General features: G+C 50.9%; 1 protein-coding gene across 1 annotated transcript in view; it reads left to right on the top strand.

Moving 5' to 3' along the window:
* The first annotated feature begins 1,600 nt into the window (after positions 1-1,600).
* Positions 1,601-16,290, top strand: part of HMCN2 (hemicentin 2) — a 170,188-nt gene continuing 155,498 nt past the window's right edge. The window contains exon 1 of the mRNA XM_025360526.1: positions 1,601-1,853. Coding sequence (XP_025216311.1) covers positions 1,601-1,853 — 253 coding nt within the window. The remainder of the gene's footprint in view (positions 1,854-16,290) is intronic.

Here is a 16,290-nt window from a genome sequence, read left to right as displayed (position 1 = left end):
TAGAACTCACAGTCAGAGTGGAAGGGGCAGGTCCACAGACATGACGTGGGCCATACGGTGTGGTCAGAGCCAGGACAGGACTCAGAGAAATGTGGGTTGCAGGGCAAGGGTTCAGAAGTAGCCTCAGAGGTGGGGTCTGAGCTGAGACAGAAGGGGGAAGGAGAAGCATAGGGTGGGGGGCTTCCTGGCTGAGGACTCTGCAGGGACAGGGCTCAAGAAAGCGCTTCCACCCCCCACCATCACTCACAGACCCAGAGCCCTCAGCCATGTCTCTGGGCGCATGGTGTTCTCGGAGGAGGGATTGAGGGGTTAGCTACCTTCTCGCACATTACTCAAAACCAGGCATATCCACAAAAGCTGCTGTTTATTTATTCAGCCAACATTAGTAACTCCCCACCATGTGCTTGGATCTGGGCTGGGAACTGGGGGCTCATCCAATGTAGACCAAGGCTTAGCCCTGCCCTCAAGTGGCTCGTAGGCCAGCGGGGTGAGAGGCCTAGAAACAGGTCCCGAGAGCACAGCCTGAGATAAGCAGCCATGCCTGAGCCCATCTGGATCTGCCGCGGAACAGGAGGCTGAACCCAGCCCCAGGCAGAACCCAGTCCCAGACAGCACCTCAGGTGGGAGCCAGCAACCCCACATGCAGCCCATGGGGCTGGGGAGGTGAATGGGCAGGAGGGTAGCCCTCATCATCTGGAGTCACCAGGCGACCATGTGACAATGTCTTTTAACACAAGGGAGGCAGCAGAGCCCTGGGCCTTTGGAGTCTTTCTAGATCTGGCCTCTGATCTTCTCTTCATTGTTTGAGAACTGAGTGACCTGGGGCAAATGCCTTCACCTCTCTGAGCCTCAGTTTGCTGCTCTGTAAAATGGGTTTAGGGTTAGTATTTCATTCTAGGGTTGCAGCCAGTCTTCAAGCAAATAACTGAAAATGATTAGAACATGGTTAACAACAAGACTTCTTGTTGATTATAATAATAGTAGTGCTTGCAATAACCAGGAAGCACAGAGCCCACCTAGCAGAAGGAAAAGGCATGGCGGAGTGTGTGTGTGCGTTGGTGGGTGGGGGTGTAGGGGAGTGGTCGCAGCACTGGGTGGAGGGAGCTGCAGAAGCCAGGGTCCAATTTGGCCAGGCAGAGGTGCGGGGAGTTGGGGTTGGAGGGAGATTGGGGCCGTTGCCCCTCCCCCTCCCTGTCTCCCGCCCCCGCAGCGTGGCGCGCCATCGGCTGGAGGCGCAGGTGTCCACTGCATCCTGCGCGTCCCCATCCCTCGCTGCCCTGGCCGGGGCCCCAGCTCCCTTCTGCCTTCCGCCCCGCGTCCTCCCCTAACCTCGGATCTGGACGGGCGAACAGTGGGGCTGGGAAAGTTTGAGTCACGGTGGGGGGAGCGGAGGAGGCGGGCCCGTGACCCTGAACGGGGTGGGCTCTAGGACCCGCTTCTGGCGCCCAGCAGGGGGACCCGCCGCGCACCCCTATCCCTCGCGCACTGGCCGCGGCCCGACGGAGCAAGGCACTGCCTGCAGCAGCTGTGTGCACCGGGTCGGCCTCTCGCTCCAACCTGCGCCTCCACCGCAGCACCCGCAGCCAGAGCCGCGCTCAGCATGATGCCCGGGGCGCCCCTCCTGCGGCTGCTGACCGTGGTCTCTGTGGCAGCGGCGGTGGCCGGCGTTCCCGGGACGGTAATGCCCCCCACCACGGGGGACGCCACCCTGGCCTTCGTTTTCGACGTCACTGGCTCCATGTGGGACGACCTGATGCAGGTGATAGACGGCGCCTCGCGCATTCTGGAACGCAGTCTGAGCCGCCGCAGCCAGGCCATTGCCAACTACGCACTGGTGCCCTTCCACGACCCAGGTAGCGCCCCCGCGCCCCCGCCTGCCGGGCGCCCCTTTGCGGTGCGCTCACCTGCCCGACCCCCTCAGTTGGCCCCGAACGCACCTGGACGTCGTGGGCTGCGCCGCAGCTTGGCGGGCGCGCCTTCTCGGCATATCCGCGCTGCGGGGACCCCGGGCACCTGGGCAGTCCTTGCTGCTGTCCCTTCTCTCCCAACCCCTGGAGCATTCCCTCGCTCGAGGAACCTGCTCTCCCTGCTCTCCTGCGCCGTTGTGAGACTTCAGCAAGTGACCTCACCTTCCCGCGCCTTACCGGCCCCACCTATGAAATGGTGAGGACGGCCTCCCAGGCTTGCTGAGATGTTGAAATGAGGCAGTCCTCTCGAGGACTTGGGACTCCACGAGCCTTTGCAGGGTTTTTCCTTTGGCCAATTCTTAGAATTCGCTCCCAGCATAGGTTTGGAGACCGGAACAGCTCCCAGAGGCAGGCCTTGGGACGAAATGGGGTCCACCACGGACCCTGCAGTGGGGAGCGGACTCACCCTTGCCGGTCTTGCCCCCTCGCCTGTCTTCCCTAGGGAAAGAGCAGCGCCTCTCGTGTGCTGGCCGTGGCCTCCACCTGCTGTATTCTCACAGCTGAGTCCCGCCCTAACTCCTTCTTCCCTGCATGCTGCACCTCTGCTTCCCCTTTAACCAAACCCTTCCTTGCAGCTCAGTGTTAGGGGCGCCCTTTACAGGGTCCCTGGGCGCCCCACTGTAGAGAGTCCCAGGGAAAGCGGTTGCTGAGCGAGCTGCAGGTTCCCAGTCGAGGAGCAGGACTGCTTTCCACACTCCTTTTTTTTTTCTTTTTTTTTGCGACAAGGTCTGGCTCTGTCACCAGGCTGGAGTGCAGTGCCGTAATCACGGCTCCCTGCAGCCTCAAACTCCTGGGCTCAGGCGATCCTCCCACCTCAGCCTCCCAAGTAGCTGGGACTACAAGCATACACCACCATGCCTGGCTGATTTTTAAAATGTTTTGTAGACATGGAGTCTCTCTGTATTGCCCAGACTGGTCTCGAATTCTAGGCCTCAGTGATCCTCCCACTTAGGCCTCCCAAAGTGTTGGGATGACAGGTATGAGCCACTGCACCCAGCCTCCCCAGTGTTTTTTAATGGGAAATTTGAAACTTACAGTAACATGGGGAGAAACGTACATGGAACTGTCTACACCCACCACTGAGAGCCTCTGAGTCATATTTTGCTTTATCATATCTATCATTCACCCCTCTGTCAAGGATAACTTTATAAAGCAAACACACACACACACACACACACACACACACACACAGAGATTCCTTGCAAAATTGTACGGCACAGTGTTCTCGTACTGAGGAAATAGACAGTGGCCATTGGCTGCATGAGCTAGCAAGTCCTTTCAGAAGGATTTGCATTTATGAATCACAGTGCCATCACAGGTTCTTAAAAAACGGACAAAACGGTGAGAAGACAGTTCTCTATGTAGGCTTCAGGCTGAGTCTGTGGTCTGGGGGCTTGGAGGCCCCTCTGCTTTCAGGAGTTCCGGGCACCACAGGGTTCTGCAACTCAAAGCTCGGAAGCCAGGACTCTAAACAAAGATTTCTAGGAACATCAGATGGACAGCTTCCACCTCGGAGTCAGGGGGCAACCAAGCTGGGGGGCTGTGAGGAAGTGGGCTGTGAATTGTTCCGGCACTTGAACTGGAACACAGGTCACCATCCGTCTCCCCCACTCTCTCACCCACTTTCTGAATTGTTCTGGGGCTTCCGAAGACATCACACTGAAGGAGCTTAGAGATCGTCGAATCTACCCCTTTATCTTACAGTTGGAGACACTGAGGCTCAGGACACAGATGAGACTTCCCCAAGGCCCACCTGCCAGGATGGCATCATCCCTGAATCATAACCCACATTTGTCTCTGAAATATGTGGCTCCAGTGGCCCGGCAGGATAGCAGCCGTTCGGAGCCACATGTCATGTCCTGAAGCCCAGACCAGGGTTCCTGAGGCTGTCCTCACCGCCCCATCTGTGGCCACCAGCCTCAGGAAGCCTCCCTCCCACCCCTGCCCTTCCCTCTCCTCTCTGGGCACTGAGCTGGCATGCAGTTCTGCAGCCTTCACCAGGCTCAGCCCCCTCACTCCATCCTCTATGAAATGAAAAACCAGTACTCTATCCTGGTTCCCCAAATTAGCTTCCGAGTGATACCCCCAGGTTCAGACATCAGGGAGACTCAGCATCCTGAAGCCCTTGACCTGTGTAGAGCCCAGGGAGGCCCACAGTGTGAAGGGGACAGGGTCCATTCCTCGGGCTGGTAGTCCTCTGGGACAGGCCAGGTGGGGAATAGCAAGTGACACGTGGTGGCTCAGGTGCCAACTCCTGGCCATGGGCCAGTAAGCAAGGAAGGGGACTAAGGAAAGACCCCCCTGAGGAGGCAGCCTGTGAGCAGGGCTTGAAGAGCATTGATGAATGTTTACTGGGTTTTGGCTGTTTGCCTGGCAGATGCCAGGTGCTGGGGACACAGCAGGAACTGGCTGGGTAAGGACTGGGGGATGGACAGGAGGGCTGATGTGGAGGGACAGGTGTGTGTGGGAGCTGGGTGTGCATGGGAGGAGTGGAGCGGGAAAGTGAGGAGGGGCAAGATTGGACGCAGCCATGACTGCAGGGCTGATTGATGCCTTGGCGGACTTGGATTTCCTTTTCTTTCAATGGGCTGTGAACAGCCACCGAGGGCTTCTGAGCAGCGTTTGGAGCTGTGATTTAGGCCTGGCTGTGCCTTTTGAATCCGCAAATAGAATCCCCTTTGGTGGAAGAGGAGCTTGAGAAATAGGGGTTGTAGCTGTTTGTTCCAGCTCCCAGAGCTGCACAATGGGAGGGTTTTCTTTTTTTTTTTTTGAGACGGAGTCTCACTCTGCCGCCCACGCTGGGGTGCAGTGGCCAGATCTCAGCTCACTGCAAGCTCCACTTCCCGGGTTCACGCCATTCTCCTGCCTCAGCCTCCCGTGTAGCTGGGACTACAGGCGCCCCCCACCGCGCCCGGCTAAGTTTTGTATTTTTAGTAGAGACGGGGTTTCACCATGTTAATCAGGATGGTCTCGATCTCCTGACCTCGTGATCCGCCCATCTCGGCCTCCCAAAGTGCTGGGATTATAGGATTGAGCCACCGCGCCCGGCCCTGGGAGGGTTTTCTTAAAGGAAACCCCTCTCCTAAACCCCAAGAGGCAGGTGCAGGGCAAAGAGCGGTAGTTCTGGACTGTTCGTGCTTGGAGACAAACTAAGATCCGTGCTTCAGAAATTTTACAGTTTCTAAATTAAAAAGTTGTATGTTCCCAGAGTAGGAAAGTTAGAAGTTTGCTAATCGTTTCAAAAGAACCCTGGTTCCTTTTTTTTGTTTTTGGAAAATAGTAGTAGAAACCAAGATCTGGTGCTAAAATTTAGATTGTTTTCAGTTTTTCTATATTCAAATGTTACTAAAAAACTCTCTTGTTAAAATCTTTGTCTGCATCTTTGATTGGTTTTTATGTAGGCTTCAGTTCCTCGAAGTGGAATTCCTAGCCATTTTTAACACAGTGAGTCGGGGGAACGACTCGTCAAATGGTTTTCCAGAATGTTTCAGGAGATTGAACTTCCACCAGAACCGTTTCAGGGGGCTGTTTCAGCGCAGTCACCCCCAACACTGGAAATTAACATAAAAATATTTCTTTTCTAATTAAAAAATGGAAAATGATACCTTCTTGTTTCAATTGCTAGTGAGGTTCAATGTCTTTCAAGCATTCACTAGATAATTTTGGTGTGAATTTCTTGTTTTGTAAACTGTCAGTTTCTTTGCAAATTTTTTCACTGGGAGTTTTAGTGGTTTTAGTTTTAGTTGGGATGAGGACTTTATGTTGATGATGTTATTTTGTTTTGTTTTGTTTTTTGAGATGGAGTCTCGCTCTGTTGCCCAGGCTGGAGTGCAGTGGTGTGATCTCCACTCACTGCAACCTCCACCTCCCAGGTTCAAGCGATTCTCCTGCCTCAGCCTCCTGAGTAGCTGGGACTACAGATGCACTCCACCACGTCCGGCTAATTTTTGTAGTTTTAGTAGAGATGGGGTTTCACCATGTTGGCCAGGCTGGTCTTAAACTCCTGACTTCAAGTGATCCACCCATCTCGGCCTCCCAAAGTGCTGGGATTACAGGCATGAGCTACCATGCCTGGCCTTAACTTTTTTGTTTTGTTTTGTTTTTTAAGTGTGCTTAGTATTTTTCCTGGTTGCTTGTCTTTTAGTATTTGTAATTCTTGATGTTTTAAAGTTTTACATGTTTATATAGAGAAATCTTATTGTTTTTCTTTTTTTTCTTTGTGATTTCTTCACTTAGGTGCTTATAAAGGTTTTTTTGTTTTGTTTTGTTTTGTTTTGTCCTATCACACAACCAATTAGGTAGATTTTCTAGGGTTTGTGCATGTGTGTGTTTTGCCTTCTTTTCCTCTCTTCGCATTTGATTCTTTAACTTGAAATTTTAAAAATTGGTAGGCTGAGCTCAGTGGCTCACACTTGTAATTCCAGTACTTTGGGAGGCTGAGGTGTGAGGATTGCTTGAGCCCAGGAGTTCAAGGTTGCAGGGAGCTATGACTGTGCCACTGCCCTCCAGCCTGGGCGATAGAGCAAGACCCTGTCTCAAAAAGAAAACAACAACAACAAAAAGAAAAACAGAAAATCTCAATAAAGTGTGGACTTGGGTTAATAATTATGTATCAATATTTATTTATTAGTTGTGATAAATGTAGCATAGTAATGTAAGGTGTTAATAACATCAGCCTCCCGGGTAGCTGGGACTACAGGTGCACACCACCACACCTGGCTAATTTTTTGTAGAGATGGGATCTTGCTGTGTTGCCTAGGCTGGTGTCAAACTCCCGGCTTCAAGTGGTCTTCCTGCCTCTGCCTCCCAAAGCAGGGAAATTACATACATGAACCACGGCCCCCGGCCTTCCTCAGTTTTTCTTTTTTTTTTGTTTTTGAGACAGAGTCTTGCTCTATTGCCCAGGCTGGAGTGCAGTGGCCGGATCTCAGCTCACTGCAAGCTCTGGCTCCCGGGTTTATGCCATTCTCCTGCCTCAGCCTCCCGAGTAGCTGGGACTACAGGCGCCCGCCACCTCGCCCGGCTGGTTTTTTGTGTTTTTCAGTAGAGATGGGGTTTCACCGTGTTAGCCAGGATGGTCTCGATCTCCTGACCTCGTGATCCGCCCGTCTCGGCCTCCCAAAGTGCTGGGATTACAGGCTTGAGCCACCGCGCCCGGCCCCTCAGTTTTTCTTTAATGCCCTTTTTCTGCTCCAAGATCCCATCCAAGATACACTAATTGTCGTGTCTTCTTCGGCTCCTCAGGTTGTGAGTTTCTCAGGCTTACTTTCGTTTTGGTGAAACTGACAGTTTTGAGGAATACTGATCAGCTATTTTCCCTCAATCATTATTTGTCTGATGTTTTTCTCAAGCTAGACTGGGTCATGTTTCGGGAGGAAGACCCAGCGTGAAAATACCATTGTCATCATCTCATATCAAGAGCACACGTTATCACGGTGATGGGACGCTGTTGATGTTAAGCTTGATTGCCTGAGTCGGGTAGTCGTCTGCAGCTTTCTCCGCAATGGAGTTACTCTTTTCCCCTCTCTCTTTCCATACTGTGCTCTCTGGAAGAGAGTCAGTCACTGTGTGCAGCCCACATTTAAAAAGGGGGGAGCTACGATCCACGTCCTTGGCGGGGGAGTATCTATCTACATGGATTATTTGGAATTATTCTGCATGAGAATTGTCTCTTCTGCTCCATTTATTAATTAATTCAATCACTTATCTACATCAGCATAGAATCATGGCTAGCTATTTTATACTTTGTGTTATGATCCTAAACCACTTTATGTTGCTCTTCAAATGTTTCTGGCTGTGGTCGTCGGGAGCTCGTTCAGTTGGTTTCTGTGTCCCTTGGACACCCCTCATGTTGTGTACATGTTTCTTTTCTTTTTTTTTTTTTTCACATTCCTACTTTCTGGCACTGGTAGAGGCTCCAGGCTCCTCTTATGTATTTCCTGCCTCAGTCCTTGAATTCACTGTTTGTCCAGGGAGCCCTGGTTCCTGTGATTGGAAACCAGGATATCTGTGCTAAGTGTGTTTGTTGGTGCTGAGGTACCATGACTCCGAAAACCTCCCTTAGCTGACAGGGTAAGGAGATGTATGTTGTATACATAACCTGTCTATGTACTTGTATCTATAAATAGTTTTCTATGTAATCATCTGTGTCTATATTAAGCTAAACATGAGTTCATGCTGAAAGCTTCCACTCTAATTTGTATTTGTTATTGGATTGGATGTATTAGGTATATGGATAGTCAAACTTCTTCCCGTGCCTTATCTGTAACCTCCACATCTAACAGTGACAAACCTGCCTCCTGCCGTCCACCGTCCCTTTACTTTACTGTTTAGTTCCAGTATACATTTATAGTGGTTTCAGAATTGTTTTTTTTTTTTGTTTTTTTTTTTTTTTTTTTTTTTTTTGAGACTGAGTCTGGCTCTGTCGCCCAGGCTGGAGTGCAGTGGCCGGATCTCAGCTCACTGCAAGCTCCGCCTCCCGGGTTCACGCCATTCTCCTGCCTCAGCCTCCCGAGTAGCTGGGACCACAGGCGCCCGCCACTTCGCCCGGCTAGTTTTTGTATTTTTTAGTAGAGACGGGGTTTCACCGTGTTAGCCAGGATGGTCTCGATCTCCTGACCTCGTGATCCGCCCGTCTCGGCCTCCCAAAGTGCTGGGATTACAGGCTTGAGCCACCGCGCCCGGCCTTCAGAATTGTTGAGGAGGACCTCCATGGGAAACAGCTTTATTAACTAGAATACAGTTCTTTTGCCTTTAGTCTTACAGACTCCATTCATTTCCAAAATTACTTAGGCCAACACCTTCTTCAGCTTCTTCTTTTTTAAAAAAAATACATTTTTATTTTTATTTTTTTATTTTTTGAGATAGAGTCTCACCCTGTCTCCCAGGCTGGAGGACAGTGGCTCAATCTTGGCTCACTGCAAATTCCACCTCCTGGGTTTAAGGAATTCTCCTGCCTCAGCCTCCTGAGTAGCTGGGATTACAGGCGTGCACCACCACGCCCAGCTAATTTTTGTATTTTTAGTAGAGACGGGGTTTCACCATGTTGGCCAGGCTGGTCTTGAACTCCTGACCTCAAATGATCCTCCTGCCTTGGCCTCCCAAAGTCTTGGGATTACAGGTGTGAGTCACCATGCCTGGCCGCTTCTCCTTCTCCTTCTCCTTCTCCTTCTCCTCCAACTTTGAGACAGGATCTCATTCTGTTGCCCAGGCTGGATGGCTCACTGCAGCCTCAACATCCCCAAGCTCAGGGGATCCTCCCATTTCACCCCCAGAGTAGCTGGGACCGCAGGCACATACCACCACGCCTGGCTAATTTCTGTGTGTGTACATAGATTTGGTAGAGGGTCTTGCCATGTTGCCCAGGTTAGTCTTGAACTCCTGGGCTCCAGCGGTCCACCCATCTTGGCCTCCCAAAGTGCTGGGATTACAGGCCTGAACCACTGTGCCCGGCCAAGCATCTTCTTTTTATTCATATTCTTCATTTGCAAAACCTTCTTGAGAATTTTTTTTTTTTTTTTTTTTGAGACGGAGTCTCTCTCTGTTGCCCAGGCTGGAGTGCAGTGGCTGGATCTCAGCTCACTGCAAGCTCCGCCTCCCAGGTTTATGCCATTCTCCTGCCTCAGCCTCCCAAGTAGCTGGGACTACAGGCGCCCGCCACCTCGCCTGGCTAGTTTTTTGTATTTTTAGTAGAGACGGGGTTTCACCGTGTTAGCCAGGATGGTCTCCATCTCCTGACCTCGTGATCCGCCCGTCTCGGCCTCCCAAAGTGCTGGGATTACAGGCTTGAGCCACCGCGCCCGGCCAAGAATTTTATCTTTTAGATGACATATAGAAAAACTTGTCACTTCCAAAAATTTTTTCTACTCTGATTTTTCTTGGAATTGTGTTAAGTCTTGATTTTGGGGAAGAGTTATCATTTTCAAAAAACTCCATCGTTCTCATCCGTCAGACGTGCCTCTTATTCTGTTCATATTTATTTCTTTTAGTAAAGATTCGTAGTTTTAGTTTTTTTTCATAAAGATTCAGGTTTTTTTTTTTTCTCACAGGTTCCACCCATTTTTTAAAAGATTATTTTAAGATAGTTTGGGTTTTGTCACTATTTTGCCCAGGATTTTTTTTCCATTACATTTTTTACAAATGAGTATTGCTTATTGCTATTATGTTGGAAAGAATTCATTTCATATATTAATTTTCTTTCCAGCTTCTTTTACTAAAGTTTTTTTTAACTTGTTCTAATTTTTTGTTAATGTCTTCAGTTTTCTAGGTTGAGAGTCACAGCTTGTCCAAATTATAATAATGTCACTTCTTTTCCAATCAAATGTTTCACATACTTTAAGTGTTTTGTATTATTTATCAGCGAAAATTGTCAGAACAATACCAAATAATGGTGATGGCTGCAGTTATCTTGTCTTTCTTTACCTTTTTTTTGTTTTTTAGACTGAGTCTCGCTCTCTTGCCCAGGCTGGAGTGCAGTGGTGCAATCTCAGCCCGCTGTAACCTGCGTCCCCCAGGCTCAAGCAATTCTCTCGCCTCAGCCTCCCGAGTAGCTGGGATTACAGGCATGCGCCACCATGCCCAGCTAATTTGCATATTTTTGGTAGAGACAGGGTTTCACCATGTTGGCCAGGCTGGTCCCAAACTCCTGACCTCAGGTTATTTGCCTGCCTCGGCCTCCCAAAGTGCTGGGATTACAGGTGTGCGCCACCGCCCCGGCCATCTTGTCTTGCTTTTGATTGTGCACCACTCATCGTATGATGTTGATTCTCAGTTTGAGTTTTTGTTGTTACGTGAACGAAGATGCTTTCATTCCTAATTTTACTAAAAGAAAATAAACTCAAAAAACAAGAAAAAGCAAAAACAAAACAAAAAATCCAAACAAGGATGGGTGTTGAATTTTAGCAAGTGATTTTCTGCTTTGTTGCAATGTTTATAAGAACCTTCTCCTGTTGATGTATTAATGTGATGTATTAATTTTTTTTTTTTTTTTTTTTTTTTTTTTTGAGAGATAGAGTCTCACTCTGTCGCCCAGGCTGGAGTGCAATGGTGTGATCTTGACTCACTGCAGCTTCCGTCTCCTGGGTTCAAGCGATTCTCCTGTCTCAGCTTCCCAAAGCTGGGACTACAGATGTACATTACCACGCCCAGCTAATTTTTTTTTTTGAGACGGAGTCTCGCTCAGTCTCCCAGGCTGGAGTGCAGTGGCGCGATCTCAGCTCACTACAAGCTCCGCCTCCCAGGTTCATGCCATTCTCCTGCCTCAGCCTCCTGAGTAGCTGGGACTACAGGAGCCCGCCAGCTCGCCTGGCCAGTTTTTTTGTATTTTTAGTAGACACAGGATTTCACCGTGTTAGCCAGGATGGTCTCGATCTCCTGACCTCATGATCCGCCCGCCTCGGCCTCCCAAAGTGCTGGGATTCCAGGCGTGAGCCGCCACGCCCGGCCTTCATTGTTTTCGTTAGTTTGCTAGGTGGGAGATGGTGTCCTGTCTTCATCTGAGTTTGTCGATTGTTGGTGACCTTCCAGTCTTCTGGAGTTTCTCCCTGGGTGTCTCTGGGGCTCCTGGGGCTCCATCATCCTTCCCAAGGGAAGAGGTGGTTTTCGCCAGTCAGAGGTGAGGATGCAGGCGGGCAGAGAGCAGATGTATTTGGGCCACACACTTGCCTGGGAGCTGGAATGGCTGGGACTCTGGCTGCATGTTATGGGTTGTGTGTGTGTACATGTGATTTTTACTGTCACCCTGAATGACATTGCTATTTTTATTTTTTGAATTTATTTTTGAGATGGAGTCTTGCTCTGTCACCTAGGCTGGAGGGCAGTGGCAACATCTTGTCTCAGTGCAACCTCCACTTCCTGGGTTCAAGTGATTCTCCTGCCTCAGCCTCCTGAGTAGCTGGGATTACAGGTGCCTGCCACCATGCCTGGCTAATTTTTGTATTTTTAGTAGAGGTGGGGTTTCACCATGTTGGACAGGCTGGTCACGAACTCCTGACCTCAAGTGATCCCCCTGCCTCACCCTCCCGAAGTGCTGGGATTACAGGCGTGAGCCACCACGCCCAGCCGTAACGTTGCTATTAACCAGCCTCGCCTCATGAAATAGAAACAATCAGTCCTTCTTCTGAGGGGAAAATTCACTCTCTTAACCTGGCCCTGGACACGTCCCTCCTTGGAGGCCTGGAGGTCTGAGCGGCCTGTGAGCTGTGAGCTGGACTAGGCACGTCCCTGTCATTCCGAGGGTGCCTGACAGTCAGCCAGGAGTGGCCTGGCTGGGATAGATAACACCTCATCAAAGGGCTTTCCAGGCGAGGATCTGTGCAGGGGAGGGGTGCTAGAGAGAGATGGCCCAGGGTGCCTGCAGGAGGAGTACAAGAAGGGTGAGGAAGCCACGGGTCTGAGGGCAGGAGGTCCCTGGAGGGGCAGGGGTGGGTGAGTGGGTGTGTCAGGTCAGCCTGTACAGCCTGAGCTGGTCTGGTTCCCGGGGATTCCCCCATGCACCCATTAATCACTTACTCCATCTTCAATTCTCAAGGGGTCCCTGGGGGCCAGGCACGGTGCTGCTTTGCCTTGGTACCTGCAGTCCAGCCAGAAAGGCCCATGGTGCATAGCCAAGTCCCTAGGCATCTCATCACAGCTGTGGCTGCCCGCAATGACATTCCTGAGGGAGTGACATTGAGCTGAGGTGGAGCTGGGTAGGTAGGGGAGGGTCAGAGCAGGACTGAGAACAGCACTCCAGGCAGAGGGGACAACAGGAACAATGGCTGTGAGGTTGGCAGGAATATCTCCTTGATTGAACGTTAGCAGGTGGAGCTGACAGGGACTCTCAGGGCGGAGCTGGGCTCCATCTCCGGGTGTTCAGGGAGAGGCCCTGGGGTGGAGGTCCCGAGGAGAGTTGCTTTCTGGTCTCCTGGACACTGAAGAGGAGGCAGATAAAGATTCTGGAGCCATTTTGGCCCTTTGAACAGAACCACCCACCCAGTTGGCTCTGCCATTGTGTCTGTCCCTTGAAGGTGTCTTCAAGGGAATCACCTTTGCCCAGACTGGCTCAGGGGCTATCAGAATTCTAGCAGGCTTGACATCACTTTCTCCAACCCCTGCCCTTTAGAGATGGGATAGCTGAGCCCTGGGGAGGGGAGGCGGTTTGACGATGGTGGTGGCTGAGTGCGGGACCTGCGTGCGGTCACTGCAGCTGGAGGATGGGGATATGTGGATCCAGGGCTGGCTCCAAAATTCCAGCCCCACTTGGAGAGAGAAGCAAGGGCAAGGCAGGCCCCAGGAAGAGGCCTTGGCCTGAGACATTTCTGAGACTGGGTTCTGAGTGCCTGACTGCAGCCTTGACCGTGTCCACTGGGACACATGAAGCTGGGCGAGGGGGTGGGGCACCCCGTGGGTGAGGGGTTGGGCTGTTCCACCCATGCGTGCTCCTCACATGTCTGAGACAGTTCATGGGGCTGGCCCCACACCCTCCCCTTGCCCAGTGGAAAAAACCCGGCCTGTGGAGTGGTGGTTCCAGGCCAGGCTTCTGGGGCTCATATGCTGGAAGGCGGCGTGAGTGGAGCCAAGGTCACGGGTTTAATCATCCCTGCAGCTGGCAGGCCTGCTTGGAGGGACTGCACGCCACATCTGCCCAGCTGTTTGGCAAGTGCCCACCCTCAGTCATGAACCTCCCTCCCTCTGCAGGCGCAGGACAAGGGTCTGGGGAATGAGTTCTGAGTGTCTACAGCCTCATGGGTGGTTGACAGCTTGCACTGGGATCAGACTGACCTAGATGGACTCTCATTTCTACTGCTTCCTAGTTGTAATTCCTTGGGCAGCTCACTTTACCTCCCTGAGCCTCCATTTTCTCATCTACAAAATGGGGATAATAAACAGTAGACCTCATAGGTGTTGTAAGACTTTTATGAGCAAATGCATGTCAAATGCTTAGAACAAAACTTGGTGCTTAGTAAACATCAAAACAATGGTAACATCACCATCACCACCATCATCATCATCACCATCGTCGTCATCACCACCACCACCATCATCACTGTTTTTGGTGGCAGTATCGTCAGTGGCAAAGGGAACAGGCATTAGAATGAAACATTTGTGGATCTGGACATTGTGCAACGTTGAAAAGTGTTCTTCCAAAATTCATGTCCTTCCTGGGACTGCAGAATGAGACCCTATTTTCCTTTCTTTTCTTTTCTTTTTCTTTTTTCTTTTTTGAGATGGAGTTTTGCTCTTGTTGCCCAGGCTGGAGTGCAATGGCGTGATCTCAGCTCACCTCAACCTCTACCTCCCGGGTTCAAGCGATTCTCCTGACTCAGCCTCCCGAGTAGCTGGGATTACAGGCATGCACCACCATCCCTGGCGAATTTTGTATTTTAGTAGAGACAGGGTTTCTCCATGTTGGTCAGGCTGGTCTCAAACTCCCAACCTCAGGTGATCCACCTGCCTCAGCCTCCCAAAGTGCTGGGATTACAGACGTGAGCCACCTCACCCGGCCTGACACCCTATTTTCTTTTTCTTTTCTTTTCTTTCTTTTTTTTTTGAGACAGAGTCTCACTCTGTTGCCCAGGCTGGAGTGCAATGGCGTGATCTCGGCTCCTGCAACCTCCGCCTTCTGGGTTCAAGTGATTCTCCTGTCTCAGCCTCCCGAGTAGCTGGGATTACAGGCGCACGCCAACAGGCCCAGCTAATTTTTGTATTTTTAGTAGAGACGGGGTTTCACCATGTTGGTCAGGTTGATGGTCTTGAACTCCTGACCTCGTGATCCACCCACTCGGCCTCCCAAAGTGCTGGGATTATAGGCATGAGCCACCACACCCAGTGACCCTATTTTCAAATAGGGTCATCTCAGATGTAATTAGCTAAAATGAGGTCATACTGCCTTAGGGTGGGCCCTTAATCCAATATAAATGATGTCCTTATAAGAAGAAAAGAGACAGACACCCAGGAAGAAGGCCATGCGATGATGGAGGCAGAGATCAGACTGAAGTGTCTGCAAGCCAAGGAGCACCAAGAGCTGCTGGCATTACCAGAAGCCAAGAGAAACACACAGGGCACATTCTTCCTCCCAGCTTTCAGAGCAAGCACGGCAATGCTGACCCCCGGATTTTGGACTTCCAGCCTCTAGAACGGCGAGAGAAGAAATTTCTGTTGTTAAGCCACCCGCCCAGTTTGTGGTACTTTGTTACAGCAGCTCCAGGAAACTAGTATAGACATTAACTAGCAATTACTAGCGGTTGGACTGTCACCAAGGGCATTGCTTCTGTATGTTCACATCTTCAGTTGTAACAGGGAGACATTAATAGGACTGAGCTAAAGCTTGTAAAATAAGAAGTGCTCACTGCATAGAAGCAGTTGTTACCATTACCACCGCCACCACCATCATCATCGGTATCATCAACATCAGTAGCGTCATCAACATCATCACTGTCAATATTATTGTCATTTTCATTGTCATCAACATCATCATCAGCAGTAGCAGCAGCATCAACTTTGTGCTAGGAAGGGCAGCGTGTTAAGACCTAAGGCTTTTTGTCCAGGGCCAGCCCTGACTGGATAGGGTGAAAGAGGGAGATAACCAACCTGCACGTTGTGCACATGTACCCTAGAACTTAAAGTATTAAAAAAAAAAAGGGGGACTCAGGGCCGGGCACGGTGGCTCACGCCTGTAATCCCAGCACTTTGGGAGGCCGAGACGGGCGGATCACGAGGTCAGGAGATCGAGACCATCCTGGCTGACACGGTGAAACCCCGTCTCTACTAAAAAAATATTTAAAAACTAGCCGGGTGAGGTGGTAGGCGCCTGTAGTCCTAGCTACTCGGGAGGCTGAGGCAGGAGAATGGCGTAAACCCAGGAGGCGGAACTTGCAGTGAGCTGAGATCCGGCCACTGTACTCCAGCCTGGGCGACAGAGCGAGACTCTGTCTCAAAAAAAAAAAAGGGACTCAGTTGACTCCTCTCATGGATGAGCCCCCATGGAGACAAGCCAAGCATCCTGCCCTGTTTGTCCCGGTGCCTCACTCTCCATCCTGCTGGAAGATGGGGCTTGAAATGCCACCCTTGCCAATAGCTCCTTGTCCCAGGGAAGCTTCGGGATGGTGATCGATAATGGTGCAGCAGGTCCCAGGGCTGACAAATGAAGCCATGAGCCAGCCTTCATTAATGACAAGAAGGCATCCATCTCTGTCTCGTTGCCTGGAGCTGCAGGTTGGAGGGCCGTAGGTGAGCAGCAAGGAGGACAGATAGGGAGTAAGCCTCCGCATCCCCTCCCTTTCTTACTATCTCAGAAGCTGGCCCTGCCCTGGGAATGATGGGAATGGTCGGCAGGACCTACCTC

Source organism: Theropithecus gelada, chromosome 15 (genome assembly GCF_003255815.1).
Source record: "Theropithecus gelada isolate Dixy chromosome 15, Tgel_1.0, whole genome shotgun sequence".
In the NCBI taxonomy this organism is placed as follows: Eukaryota; Metazoa; Chordata; class Mammalia; order Primates; family Cercopithecidae; genus Theropithecus; species Theropithecus gelada.
This window is presented reverse-complemented; position numbering and strand designations above follow the sequence as displayed.